This window comes from Larus michahellis, chromosome 7 (genome assembly GCF_964199755.1).
Source record: "Larus michahellis chromosome 7, bLarMic1.1, whole genome shotgun sequence".
Lineage (NCBI taxonomy): Eukaryota > Metazoa > Chordata > Aves > Charadriiformes > Laridae > Larus > Larus michahellis.
In genome coordinates, this window is record NC_133902.1 from 30118067 (window position 1) to 30133504 (window position 15438).

The 15438-nt window shown below is 39.1% G+C and overlaps 1 protein-coding gene across 7 annotated transcripts in view; it reads right to left on the minus strand.

Annotated features, from left to right (window-relative positions):
- PARD3B (par-3 family cell polarity regulator beta) overlaps nucleotides 1-15438 on the minus strand; it is a 425873-nt gene that overhangs the window by 217722 nt on the left and 192713 nt on the right. For all 7 annotated transcript variants that reach the window (XM_074593647.1, XM_074593644.1, XM_074593642.1 and 4 more), the window contains 5 exons: nucleotides 13890-13976; nucleotides 10203-10328; nucleotides 5487-5845; nucleotides 959-1098; nucleotides 53-181 (listed from right to left, as the gene is read on the minus strand). In XM_074593647.1, the coding sequence (XP_074449748.1) occupies nucleotides 53-181; nucleotides 959-1098; nucleotides 5487-5845; nucleotides 10203-10328; nucleotides 13890-13976 (841 nt within the window). The remainder of the gene's footprint in view (nucleotides 1-52; nucleotides 182-958; nucleotides 1099-5486; nucleotides 5846-10202; nucleotides 10329-13889; nucleotides 13977-15438) is intronic.

Consider the following 15438-nt stretch of genomic DNA (forward strand, 5'->3'; position numbering starts at 1 on the left):
TTTAAAACATGGAATCGTTTCAATATCACTCTTCAGGGCAAAATAAGTTTACCAGCTCTCGAGGTAGAAAGGCCTCCTCCTGACGAGCCACAATCAGACAGACAGTTTCCCCTTGCTTTGTGCTCCTCAGCATAGCTACAAGCTCTTCCTGGGTCCTGCCAGTGATGTCCCGTCCATTCACCTACCAGACGCAAAAGAACAGAGGCACAGATACCTGTGAGGAGTATGACTCTCTTTTGTCATTTTCACCTCACCTAACACAGGTGTCATTCAGTGACTGAGAGCAAAGAAGAATTAGTAAGAGCCCCTACACTGTCTCCCGCTCCGGCCCTGCACAAATCACTTAACCTTTTTTCACTTATTTTCACCATCTGTTAAAGCAGGTCTGTAGTACTTAACCACCTTGCAGGGGGTTTGTGAGGCTTAATTAGTTTGTAAAGCACTTTGAAGATGAAAAGTATAAAAACAAGACCTAAGTATTATTAAAACTGTTTACCTTAAGAGCTTTTTGAGGTTAGTAAGTAGAAATAACCCATTAGAGATTGAAGTCACAAGATATCTGAAAATTTTCAACAGACCGATTTGAGCAAAATTGCCTTAAAATGAGCACTTAACCACCTCAATATTAATCAGAGATTTTTGGACATGGCTGAAGAGGCAAGACATGCTTTGTTTCTAAACTGATACATTTATCTGCTTTAAGAACCAAGACGTTATCAGATACCCCTTGTTCAAACATCCCATTGACTCTTGGGAAAAGCCCCTTTTTTCCAAATCGTGGTGTAAAATACTTGTTGACAAACAAAAGCCATGAGACTTTTTTTTTTTTTAAAAAAAAAAACCAAGGTCAAGAATTTTAATTCCATACATCAGTAGTATACAGAAGAAAATAAAATATTTATGCCAAAATCAGCGATCAATACTCAGCAATGCAAATACAATGGATATTTATCCTAACCTCCAGGATTCTGTCTCCTGACTGCAAACGACCATCTTTTACTGCTGCACCTTTGGGTAAAATATTCTTCACAAAAATCGGACCAGGGCCATGTACTGAAGAGTCTCTGGTAACCACAGTGAAACCAAGTCCTTCTGGACCTACAAGGTCAGATAAAGAGCTCCCAACATAAATTTCAATAAGCAAATGACGATCATTAAAACCAAGTAAACAATGTCAGTAACATATCACAGACACTCATTCAGGTTAGCTCTTAATAAAAGAAAGCGAATAAAAAGCTGTAAACACAAACCTATTTTCTGCATGGTGTAGAGAAGAATTCTATCAACGTCAAAACACATGCTCAAATCGTCCTGCAACAGCTACAGATGGAAATACTTTTGGATAGCCCACAATAACACAAAATGAGCAAGAACTATCATTTTAAAGCATTTACCTTTTCTCAAGGTGGTTTTAGTATTAGCCTTCACATTAATGTCAATAGTCTTTAAACAAATCAGAACAATCTGAATTGTTTATTTCTGAGCATAAATATAATGCAGTGGGTTTTACTGAAATTTGGTGAAAAGTAGAAAAGTCACACAATTTGAATGCAGAAATTGCTGGCTACATGCTGTTAAGAAAGGACAAGTGATATTTCAAGGCTTCCATTCATGAATTTTGCTGCTCGGAAATAAACAACCTCCAGTGGTAATAGATAAATGTTTAACAAATGCTTAGGGAGTAAAATCGGTATTAGCAGGTATTGCTCATAAGCCACCAAAATGACCCAGGAATAGCAGGGTCCGTAGAAATCTTTTTATATTGAGCAGGATTGCTACCCATGTGATAGTTTTGAGAGATATCATGTCAGTATCACATTCCTATCATTTCTAAAAATATAAATTACTGTTTCAAAAGCAAAAGCATTACATCTGAAATGAGGAAAATTCTGAAGCAGGTTTTGTTAACGCAAAGCTGAAGAGTTCAGAAGTAAAAATGAGTGATTTAAGTTAAGAAATAACAAAATTTAAGAAATGACAGCTTGATTACATTCATTATGTGTTAAAAGAATAAAGTTACAGACAGTTTTTAAAAGGGCCACTTCTACCATCAAATTTAACTCTCAGCCAAATCAGAAACAGAAATTAAACAGAAAATATAAACGCTAATTGGGATCTGCTTAAGCACATTTTACTACATGTGCTTAAACCTGTTACTCCATGCAAAGACAGACATCTGTATGGAGCAGCAATTAAAGATATACACACAAAATTCGGCCTGCTGACAGCTGAATAAATACAGATGGAAAGAAAAGGTTTCACAGAATTGCAGAATTGTTTAGGTCGGAAGAGACCTTTAAGATCATCAAGTCCAACCTTTAACCTAGCACTGCCAAGTCCACCACTAAGCCACGTCCCTAAGCACTACATCTACATGTCTTTTAAATATCCCCAGGAATGGTGATTCCACCACTTCCCTGGGCAGCCTGTTCCAATGCTTGACAACCCTTTTGGTGAAGAAATTTTTCCTAATATCCAATCTAGACCTCCCATGGTGCAACTTGAGGCTGCTTCCTCTTGTCCTATCGCTTGTTGCTTGGTAGAAGAGATTGACATCCACCACACTACAACCTCCTTTCAGGTAGTTGTAGACAGTGATAAGGTCTCCCCTCGGCCTCCTTTTCTCCAGACTAAACAACCCCAGTTAATTCAGCTGCTGCTCGTAAGACTTGTTCTCTAGACCCCTCACCAGCTTCGTTGCCCTTCTCTGAACATGCTCCAGCACCTCAATGTCTTTCTTGTAGTGAGGGGCCCAAAACTGGACACAGTCCTGGAGGCGGGGCCTCACCAATGCTGAGTATAGGGGGATGATCAGTTCCCTAGTCCTGCTGGCCATGCAACTTCTGATACAAGTCAGGATGCTAACTGGCCTTCTTGGCCACCTGTCCACACTGCTGGCTCGTATTTAGCTGGCAGCTGACCAACACCGCCAGGTCCCTTTCCACCAGGCAGATTTCCAGACACACTTCCCCAAGCCTGTAGCACTGCATAGGGTTGCTGTGACCCAAGTGCAGGAACCCAGCACTTGGCCTTGTTGAACGTCATACCATTGGCCTTGGCCCATCGATCCAGCCTGTCCAGATCCCTCTGTAGAGCCTTCCTATCCTCAAGCAGATTGACACTCCCACCCAACTTGGTGTTGTTTGCAAGCTTACTGAAGATGCACTCAATCCCCTCGTTCAGGTCATTGATAAAGATATTAAACAGAACTGTCCCCAATACTGAGCACTGGGGAACACCACTTGTGACCGGCCACCAACTGGATCTAACTCCATTCACCACAACTCTTTGGGTCCAGCCATCCAGCCAATTTTTTACCCAGTGAAGAGTATACCCGTCTAAGCCACGAGCAGCCAGTTTCTCCAGGAGAACGCTGTGGGAAACAGTGTCAAAGGCTTTACTAAAGTCCAGTAGACAACAAATCTAGGCAGACTTTCCCTCATCCATGAACTGGGTTGCCTTGTCACAGTAGGTGATCAGTTTAGTCAAGCAGGACCTGCCTTTCATAAATCCATGCTGACTGGGACTGATCACCTGATTGCCATGTATGTACCATGTAATGGCACTCAAGATGATCTGCTCCATAACCTTCGCCGACACCAAGGTCAGACTGACAGGCCTGTAGTTCCCTTGGATCCTCCTTCCAGCCCTTCTTGTGGATGGGTGTCACATTTGCTAACTTCCAGTCAACTGGGACCTCCCCGGTTAGCCAGGACTGCTGATAAATGATGGAAAGTGGCTCACTGAGCGCTTTGCCAGCTCCCTCAGTACCCTTGTGTGCGTCTAAATGGTGTAGCAGGTTGTTAACCATTTCCCCTTGGATTGGGGGGCAAAAATGTGCCTTCAGTCTGCTCCCTATCTTCCAGTTCAGGGGGCTGGGTACCCAGAGAACAACTGGTCTTACTATTAAAGACTGAGGCAAAGAAGGCATTGAGTACCTCAGTCTTTTCCTCATCCTTTGTCAATATGTTTCCTTCCACATCCAATAAAGGATGAAGATTCTCCTTAGCCCTCCTTTTGTTGCTCATGTATTTATAGAAACATTTTTAATTGTCTTTTATAGCAGCAGGCAGATTAAGTTCTAGCTGGGCTTTGGCCCTTCTTATTTTCTCCCTGCATAACCTCACAACATCCTTGTGGTCCTCCTGAGTAGCCTGCCCCTTCTTCCACAGTTCATAAACTCTCCTTTTTTTTTTAACTGAGTTCCAGCCAAAGCTCTCTGTTCAGCCAGGTGGTCTTCTTCCCCACCGGCTCCTCGTTTGGCACATGGGGACAGCCTGCTCCTGCGCCTTTACTGTTTCCTTCTTGAAGAATGTCCAGCCTTCCTGGATTCCTTTGCCCTTCAGGACTGTCTCCCAAGGGACTCTGTCAAGCACGCTCCTAAACAGGCCAAAGTCTGCCCTCTGGAAGTCCGAGGTGGCAGTTCTGCTGACCCTCCTTCCTCACCTCTCCAAGAATCAAAAACTATAATTTTGTGGTTGCTATGCCCAAGACAACCTCCAACCGTCACATCACTCACAAGTCCTTCTCTATTCACAAACAACAGGTCCAGCGGGGCACCTTCCCTAGTCGGCTCAACTCACCAGCTGTGTCAGGAAGTTACCTTCCACACACTCCAGGAACCTCCTAGACTGTTTCCTCTCCACTCTATTGTATTTCCAGCAGATATCTGCTAAGTTGAAGTCCCCTATGAGAGCAAGGGCTAGCGATTGTGAGACTTCTCCCACGTGCCTATTTAGTCTGCGTCTTCATCCTGGTTGGGTGGTCTATAACAAACTCCCACCATGATATCTGCCTTGTTGGCCTTCTCCCTGATTCTTACCCATAAAGACTCAACCCTATTGTCACCATCATTAAGCTCTAGACAATCAAAACACTCCCTAACATACAGGGCTATCCCACCACCTCTCCTTCCTTGCCTATCCCTTCTGAAGAGTTTATAGCCATCCATTGCAGCACTCATGTGAGTCATCCTAGCATGTTTGTAGAAAATAAAAAAGGGAAAGACAGGTAAATTTGTGGTCAACTTCCTAGACAACATGAAATAGAGCAGTGCATGTTTTTAAACATACCTTTAAAAGAATGTCATAACAGTGCTGGTCAGTTTGCACAAATGAATATAAATAACAAAGGTTACCAGCAGACAATTCAAATTTTTATTCTATACTTGCAAAAAGGCTGAATCATCTCTTAATATCACATGTTGCTAATGAAATACCTTCCACATAAATCAGTAATCGGGATTTTTTAAATCAGCAAGTCTAGATAACACACATCCACAATTTACGAGAAAGCTGACTGTTGAGAACATTACTGTTAACATTCCTTTACCTTTTAGAATATTCTTTTACCTTTTGGAAGTCTTGGAACTTCTATACCGTAAATAACTTTCCTGTACTTTTAATGTCACTAGTTTATTTAAAAGCTAAGGTATCAATATAGAGAACATGATACAGAATTAATCATATCATCTCCAGAAGACTTACCTTTTTTTAGGTCTATCTTTATTTTTTTTGCATTTTTTTTATTGCCAAAACCCATAAGGGGAGACAGTGACGGAGAAGATGACTTTCTACCCAGACGTGGGAGGTTGGGGCTTTTAGCTTGTTGTAGTGTTGCCTGTACACCTGCCTCCAAGCTGCCTGCTCCAGAAAGATTAATCGTTTTCAGAGCAGGTTTTGGATGAACGGGAGGTGGGATCTTTGTTTTTGGAACTCCTTCTTCATTATCCAGAAGACAAAGGGGAGCAATAGCAGACTTCTCGTATTGTTCTCGATTATATGGAGGAAGGACTTCCAAGATGACACTTTGAAATTTCATTGCCTGACGGAAGATGTCCTGAGCCCTTTAAAAGAAAGGTATGAAAATTCACATAACAAACTGGAAAATTTGGGCAAAGTTTGGAGTTGTTTACAGAGAATAAGACAAAAATTTATCCTGAATGTGAAAAACCACCTTACCTTCAACATTTACAGGGTCCCTTTTCTAAAAAAGTACACATGAAATAAGACTTCTAAACTGCAGCATTTCCTTATATTTCAAGTAGGAACAGCACATCTGTCAGGATTGCTAGGCTGCTATGAAAACATATCAGCCAGAATAAACTAATGAACACAATTCTTCATGTAGCACATCAGGAAGGGAAGGTCTGATGGCAAAAGCTCATCAAAAGACTCCTGAAGTTATAGCTTGCTACTTTCTTCAAGTCTTTGCCTGTTACATATTTTCTTGTTGGCATAGAGGCACACTGAGCACTTATGACCGATTGCTCTGGTGGATACATCTACTATGAGCAAGCTCAAGACTCCATTTTTTTCCGCGACTACAGATTAACTGCCCCTTAGATTCCTTCATCATCCCTAATGCAACTGCTGGCTGATTCCACACCAATAAAAAAAGGATGAAGGTATGGGATATATGGACATCTTCAGAAGAAATATTGTGACTGCAAATGGTGCAACAGAAAAGGATGATGATATGGGATATATAGACATCAGAAAAAAAAACAGCGACAGCAAAAGGTGCAACTATTTGTGTGTTTCTACATAAACGGATAAACGAATAGGTAGGTATTACTCACATCTCTCAGACAGTAACCTCTTGATAAGGTGGATATGTGGACTTTACTTAATCAATGTCTTTACAGATGTGCTCAACTGCAACACCAGAAACCGTGTCAGAGCATTTAGTGAAAACTACTCCCCTTAAACCGATTAACATGGTAACAACACAGTGTTTGGGTTCCCAAGCATTGCGAGGCAATTAAGACAAGTTGGCCAAAGCAACTGTTCATAAAGCTTTCCCTCCGTTTTGAATAACATGTAGATTTGGTCAATCAAGACATTTTACGAACCCTAGATGCTAAAGGAACGAAGGAGACTTCTCTCTTTCTACGCTTTCCTCTCCTAGCTTCTGAAGAACTCAAATGATTTTCTTCCATACTGCAGAAGACAAACAGAAGTAGTAGCTGAAGCATATTTTGAGAACGAAAAAATCAAGAACTTCTGCTTAGCAGAACTGGGTCAAGAGGGGAACAAAATAATGGCCAAATAAATTTCTAAATAAATCATGGGGTCTTTTTGAAAAGAATTTACATATCTCCCACTTTTCTGTAGTGTGTTTGTCAGTCAGGCAAAGTCAGTATTTTGCTGGGTAAGTCTTGGGTTTGGATTTACACTCAGTTATGCAACAAGAGCCATTGTTGAAAGTACTTCCAAAATAACAGGTTTTGACACTGATACAGAAAGGAAGCCACTGCAAACGTTAACATCTTGAATATACACCTACTGCTTTCCCAGATCAAGAGACCTACAGAGTACCTCCACCTCGCAGCTGCAGGGAGGGGAGGGGCTGTTTCAAGAGGGTTTTTTGCAGCATGAAGACACTGAAGTCAGGGGGCAGTCCCAATGGATACGCTGTGGGAAAGAACCATCTTGGCCACACTGAGTGCAAATGCACCAAGACTCAGAATAACCACGTTCATTGACAGGAGACACTGCCAGAACAGAAACCTCAAACTTGGAAAAGACAGGTAGCAGGGAGAGTGTTATGGGAAGGTATTCTTCCAGCACCACTCTCAAGGGTTAGGTTTCAGAACTGTAATAGCACCATCCCAGTGTGTCTGCAGGGCTTACAGGTTACCTGGTCACCTACAGCCCGTGAAGGTTTTCAAGGATAGACCTTACCCTGATCGTAGAAACCATGGCATGCTCCCAGCATGAGGATGTAAAGTCTTAAGCACATTTCTTTCACACCCCATCTTCATCCTTGCAAGTAGCCACTTGGCCATGTTACAAGGTAATTTAATAACTCAGTTTCAGGAGATGAATATTTTAAATATATGAAAGGGAAAATATAAGATCTCCTTCAAACAAAAAATAGTGGAAATAACGCAAGACATCCTGTGGGAAAGCCTAGATGCAGTCTTCAGGGGCAAAATAACTGGCTGCACTTCAAAGAGAAAAATAATGGATGGAGAAATTTACATTTCTTGAGACCCCAAACGCATACTTTAAAGAAATAAGGGAGTCAATTAAAAGAGGTGCTAGAAACTCTGCAACACAACAGAATGTAATTGAATAGATTAACAGCAAATGAAAAAGCAGACCAACGGTCCCAATACATAAAACTATTATAAACGTGGGAATACAGAAAGTAGGCTGCTGCTATTACAGCTGCAGAAGCAGCAATCATCAGGAGCAATACTAGAAAGTCTCTGCTGAAAACAGAAAGAGACAGTATGTAACAGTCTCTGCTAAGTGTTAAAACAGCTTTTACAAGGGTTATGAAGAAACGTCAATTTGAAACTAGCAAACAGATTTTCCTCTCAAAGGACAATCTGATGACTATTTCTGGGTCAATAGTCATCAGGACAATACTTCGTCACATCCATTACAATTACTGCGTTTCTGTAACCGGGATTGTCAGATTAGTACAGCTATGTCAGGCCAGATGAAAACTAAAAGGCGTATTCACTGAAATTAGTTTCAACCCGGAAAGCTGCTTTCTTTAGCCATTCTCAACAGCCAGGGAAGAGAGATGATGCAGACAGCTATCCTGGAAGGCAATTCGGGAGAACAACATGACAGGACACGGGACCAGGCTAGAGCTTGTCCAAAATACTCCCCCCAGTCCGCACTGCCCACCGTTTTTCTCCTTCGATCCACTGCAACCACACCACTTGTTATTGTAACACAAGGTGAATTAGGCCAACTAAACTAGGCCCTGCTCTGAATCACTTTTAGTCACTTCTCTCTTTCATTCTCCAAGACAGACAGATCTTCTAACAAGACCGGCCTCTCTAAACTAACAATTGTCTTTGTAAATATCCCTTCCAACTCCCAAAACTTTACACAAACTTGGAGAAGCAAAGTGTCCTGTATTTCTCATTTTGAAGGGAAGCCTGATGGAGAACTGGAAAGTTTACAGCAATATTTCTAACTAAGTGACCTTACAGAAAAATACGCAGAGTCCTCCACTCCACAGACATCTCATGGGCTTAAAGCCTCTGGAGATTTAGTTGCATTCTGAAGAGAACAGAAAGGAGACGACAAATTTGTAAAGAAAAGATCACCTACCATTTTGAAAAGAGAGGTTTTGGTTCATGCAAAATCTCATTTGAGAAGGATACACCTTCATTACAAAAACTGCACAGGTGAGGCAACAAACATTTTAATATGATACCAACACTTATGTTCCGATAAAGTTGGTATCTTATGTAGGAATTTGCCATGGGTGGAAGAGAATGGCATGGACTATATCACAACAGAATATATTTACCACCAAACATTAAGAAAACAGTAACTCAAAAACCTATCATGAAGCAAAAAAGCACAGCCTCAGAAGCAAGGTAATACCTACTATAGAACTACACTGATTTTATGAAAACCTATTTTGCAAATATTTATCCCTAACAGTGAAATTACTTATTTGATTTTAGTAGAAACCTTGAACATTTGGATTACTGTTTAGAAAGTTAAGCCTCAACTCCCTTGAGATCTCAATAGATTTTTGTTATAAACAATCACTCAGCTGTCTAAACATATGGATTAAAAGTAAAAACAAATTACTATTTAATTACTACAGCAAATACCTGTGAAATTTGAGAGGCTATTCGTTTGTGCAACAATGTCACATTAATTCACAGACGATCAAAGCAACCTGTTACTTAAAGCAATTTGAGATAGATAATAAATGTCAACAGATTTCTAATAAAAGTCATAAAAGGTGAGATTTACCATTTAGCTCAACTAATTATAGTTTGACAGTACTAGTATTTTTAAAAAATTAAATGCTCAAAAAGCTACAGCACACAAACCCAAACTTATTTCATTTGCAAAACAACATCGAAAAACATGCTGTGATGCTGACTCATTCTGAAGGCCTTAAGAGGAACAAATTACAAAGAAAATATGGAAAAAATAACAGAAGAATTAGAAAGTGAAGATAACTATTAAAAAAAACTTAAAGCTATTTAAATTAGGTAAGCACAATATGTTCACTAAGACTTCAAGAAGATTCCTCTCCTCAAATTTCACCTTATTTGGAGGTTTCAGAAAGAAAATTACAAAGTTTCTGCCAGGTATCAATTTTATAGGCATTTTATCTGAAATACATATGAATCCCTTTGCATTAATCACTTAATAAACACAGCATTGTATAAAATCCTGGATAGTTAAAAGTATCAGTAAACCAGCACTTACTGTGCAAAGGTTTTATCTGTAAGGTCCACATGGTTAATCTTCACAATGCATTCATTTTCATGGAACAGCCCATCACGCCTAGATCTGCTATTTTCTTCAATACCACGGATGAAGAGTCCCAGCATCCTAAAAGGGAAAGAAAAAAACCCCAAAAAGTGAAAACTATCCTTTATTCTGCTGGTATGAATTTATAGCAACTAAAAATAGATATTAATCTCTACTGTGTGTGAGATGAGATAGACCATTATGAAGTCCTTAAGCTAGAGAAAGGATTTCTAGCTCACTCTTTAACTGACAAGGAGAGGATTGCAAGAAACACCAAGAAAAAATGCTGGACACTAATGCTATAATTGCTAGAACTTCAGGAAGCATTAAGTCCTGTAGGTCATACTTGGAGAAACAGAGGAAAACACCCCATCCAGTTAAGAATTTGAATGTAGCTTATGCAATTATTTGTCTCCACTAAGTAAGATTACATTGCTCCAAAGAAAAGCACAAACAGATTAAAAGTAATTGTCTAACTCGACTATAAAAAGCTAGAATAAGATAAAAAAAATAAAAAATAACCACTATTTCTACATTTGAAAAGTCTCTGAAACTTTTCCATTTCTAAAGCCCCTCATTTCGACACATCACAGCAATACTATTTATTTATGTGGCAGGAGAGCAGCAGAACATCAAAACCTAAGCTGTTTGTTACCAGGTTATGTGCAAATTGAAAACTGAGGTACGGCACGGAAACTTCTGATAATGGGTTAAGTGAACAAATGTGGGTGATGCAAAATTCCAGTGTGGCTAACTCTGCTGGGAGCACTAGGCTATTTCCGACCTACCGTATTGCAGACCACAACCCAACATAGATATATACAAAGATACCAGTATAATGTCCGAAAAACCTGACAACTACCTGTTTGTGAAGACCTTTCATAATCAAGTTTTATCCACTAGATTTCCATACCACACCAGCACCAGACAGATGACCTTTAGAGACCATTTTCCATTGGTTATACTGCATAAAATATTAACATGCAATTTCCAACATGCCAGCACTCCAATCACAAAAGTTCTGTATTTTTTCTCAGATTCATGACTGCCCCTCATACTTAAGTCCATTCATCAGATTCACAGCATGCCATTAACTATTTCAAATGACGCATATTCACCTTGTATTTGATTTTAGATTTACTGTATAATAAGATTTAAAAATTTATATTTATGTCACATCAATGTACTTTAAGTGAAAACGTGGTTTCTACTGAAAATTACTTCTTTAAGACATCTCAGAAAAAAAATGATTCAATCTATCGCATGAAGATTATCTTGCATCCTGTGTCACCCTTCACTAAAGGACTCAAAGGGAGAGTGCTGGTGAGGGGCTGCAGCCCTACTGATGACAAACATCCAACTAGTGGCAATCAAAAAACTAACTGCTAAGAACTAATGAAATATGATTACGTTAAGATGCAAACCAGTAAAAGTAGAGAAATAAAAGAAATGACGAATTAAGTCAATTCTATGATCCTCACTAATCTGGTTGTGTTTAGATGCCGCATTCACATGACGCAATACGATTGCCCACCTGCCTGAAACTCGTTCTCTGGCCTGTAGTACCTGAATGAGTGACTTGAGTTACGTACGCTGTGGCAGCTTAAATTCATTGCTCCATTACTTTTTACCATAGCCTCAATTTTAGCATTGTTTTAATGCACTATTAAATTTTAATTTCCCTTTTTAATGATATCTAGGTGCAAAAAGAAAGGGGAAAAATTATTTCCATTAGTTTTGTAGTTCCTGTATAAACTAAGATTTTGTGAATTAATGCAATGTTTTAACTACCTCTAGAAAAATTTTGCTCTGCAGCAGCACCAGGCTAAAGCCAGAATTACCTTATTAGAAAATAACTTTACAATTGAAATACCAGACCAAGTTAGTCATGGCCTATGTGCCCCCATAAATTGTATCTTGTCATTAACAGACATAAAAGATGCTCTCCTGTACTTTCTCATGTTATGATGAGTTAAAATTTATACGCTAGTCTCAGGCTTGATTAAATAAAAGGGACAAGCGATTTAAGTCACACTAGTGCTTTTGCAAAGATATCAGTATGGTTCTGCCAAGGGTCATTAAAATTAAAAGACAGCTGTCTAAACAAGTAGCCTGGCTGTCAAAAAACCTCTTTTCTCCGAGGGATTTCCAAAAGCATTTGTAAATAAGGACATAGTAAGACGCACGCAACACAGAACGAGGAACTCCACTTTTTCTTCATGGAGATCTTTAAACTCTGCACCCAACACAGCAATAACTACAGTACAGAACTGTACTACAGTCACAATAATCACTGATTTTTAAAAGCTTACCATTTCATTACATTTTTTTACCTAATGATCTTGAAATACAGTGTACACACTACAACCTTTATGGCATGGCTATGACAAAGAACTATTGTCTGCATTTCATGATGGGGTAACAAATACAAGTGCCTTTCTCGAGACAAACAGGCAGCTTGCAAAGCCAAGGACACAACTCAGACCTCCTACACTTCCCATCGAAGACCAACTTTCTCCTTGAGACAGTGACGCATTTTTTCCAGGCAGCAGGTGGACATCAATTTTCCCTTTTGACAAACTAAACACTCTGAATGAATTTGGGTCCACTTACAAACTCAGATCTTGCTGAGAAAACACTTACACGCACAGACTTTTACAATGCAATTTAAACTGTCAAGTTCTCTGTCCTACATGCAAGTTGACAAATAATAAAACATTTAAGAACTATAAAATTTTTACTTTTGCAATAATTGTCTTTGTGTTACAGGCACCATTTTACTATAAAGTAGTGTCATTTATGGCACTGACAATTTCCCATCTCTTATTCAGGGCTGCCAGCGTCAAATTAACACTCTGGCTAAGCCTCTGTATGTCAAATTTGAGCCTAGAATTTCTAATTTATTTATTTATTTATTTATTTTAACATCTGAGTTATATAGCTTGAAAAACAGTTGTAATGAAAATGCTGACACAGTTTTAACTATAGTGCATCAATATGAGCATGCTGCTATAATAGGTTTTTGTGATCTCAAGAGACCATGTTAAATCATTTATAATTAAAGTAATTGTATTGTGACAAAGAAAGGTTCATGGTATAGTGCATATTTTTATAAATGCTATACAACCAAATCTGAACGGTGGCCTGAAAAAAATGCAAGGCATGACAAAGCAAGCAATTTTTTTTTACTTTTCTTGTCTGATATGTCATTAAAGAAGGGCCCATGCAGAGAAATCCAATTGGGGAAAAAAAACCACCCAACAACAAACCCAAACAAAAAACCCCATGCATGACCCAAAACCAACCCCCACACCCACAAACCCAAAACAACACCACAAAAACCAGTCAACTCCCTAGCTCCCAAACCTTTACTATTACATAATTCTACAAAGAGTCTAGTTTACCATTCAGAGAATAAAACCAGAGGCAATTAAAAGGACATACATGAACAAAGGGGTTGGTATTGTCTTATATGTAACTTAGACTAGTAAATATTTCCGTAATGGAAGACAGTGTCATAGACTCAAGTGCCCATTTTCTTTTAAGCATTTCTTTTCCTTATAGTGAAATAGTATTTTAAGAGAGCCACAACTGAAATTCTTTCATTAATAAACTCCTCGAGCAACGCAGAAAATAGCTTACCGTCCACTCAAAGATGAAAAAAAGGGCACTACGTGTATTCCCAAGGGTCCACCTTCCCCAGAAATCTCCACCGTTTTTGTCATTTCACTAAAAAAAAAAAAAAAAGAAAGCACAGGGAAAACATCTCATATGTGACTTCACAGAACTGTCTATGCTAAAAACAAATTCCTGATTGATCAGACAGAAGAAATGACAGAAAAAACATTAGACTCAGAGCACACTTATACATAAAAGTACGATGAAATGTAAAATGGCTATCAAATTCTTTAATTTTGTTTAGATTAGGATTTGTGTACTTTGAAAGGGAAAGACACCAACTACTGGACATTTTCCTAAATCAATCCCTAAGTAAATTAACCAGAATATTAAAGAATAAGCTTTTAAGTCAGGAGAGACTTCATTGTAAAAAAAAAAAAAAAAAGTTATTCTATTCTACGTGTCCTTAATTTAAGCTTCACATGAGCTGCTTCAGTCAATTTCCCCACGGGGACACATTATAAACATGAAGATCACACATTAAGGACATCAAGCCAATAAGCAAATTAGTCAAATTATATTTAAATATCCTTATTTCTGCCCTCAGTTGCATGCAAACTCACTGACAAACAAAGAACAAAACAGACTCTAATGAAAAGTGCAACTCAGCTCATTTTATCAGGAAGTTCTCCTCCTCAAACACCATTATCAAAAACCTCTTTATTATCTCTGACAGATTTTTGCTGTTTCATGGCTATGTGCTGTTTCATTTCCTATTGAGTATTTTACACTGCCAGCCTTACAGTGACCTGAACTCTATTCTGGGTGATCATAATTTGAAAAGGAAAGTACTTGAATTGGCTAGAACGTCAAAGTGGGGGGAAAAAAAAAGAAAGAGAGAAATGAGTAAGGTCTGTATTCTAGCTGATCATGTTCCTACTTTCTGTGCTAGTCTACATCTTCTGTAGCACTTCCACCCTTCAAGTCGTACCGAACACCATCGACACTCAGCATTAGTGCCAGTGGACTTCTATTGGGTATTTCCATTTATATTAGAACAATATATTCAAGCTATAAGAAGCTCTATGCTTGCATGCCAATCCTATAGTGTTTACAGAACATGTAAAACTGAACCAAACGGCCACTTTATATACTGCCATGAGTTAAAGACTCAGTCTAACTGATGCAAGTGCAGGCTGCTGTTGAGAAAGAGACTTCTGACCTTTCTCCAAAAACCATACAACAGATCTAGAGGATGCCCGTTTGCAAGATGAGAAAAATGACCAAGCCCCCAAATGATTTTTTTTCCTAGTACAACAACTTCCTCTGGAACGAGTCGCCCGATCTCACTGACCCACGGTCTTATGATCGTTTGATTTGATGCAAGAAGAAATGCACAGGTATAAGGGAGGAATCTGTGACCACCCCTGAAGTGAAAACACACAGTTACATTAGATCAGATGCCACATAAAAACACACGGCACAGCTAAGCGCTCTCTCAAGGAGGACAAGTACTGCAAATGGTCTTACACAAATTCTGGCATTGCTTCCTAATAATGCAGGAACATTTATT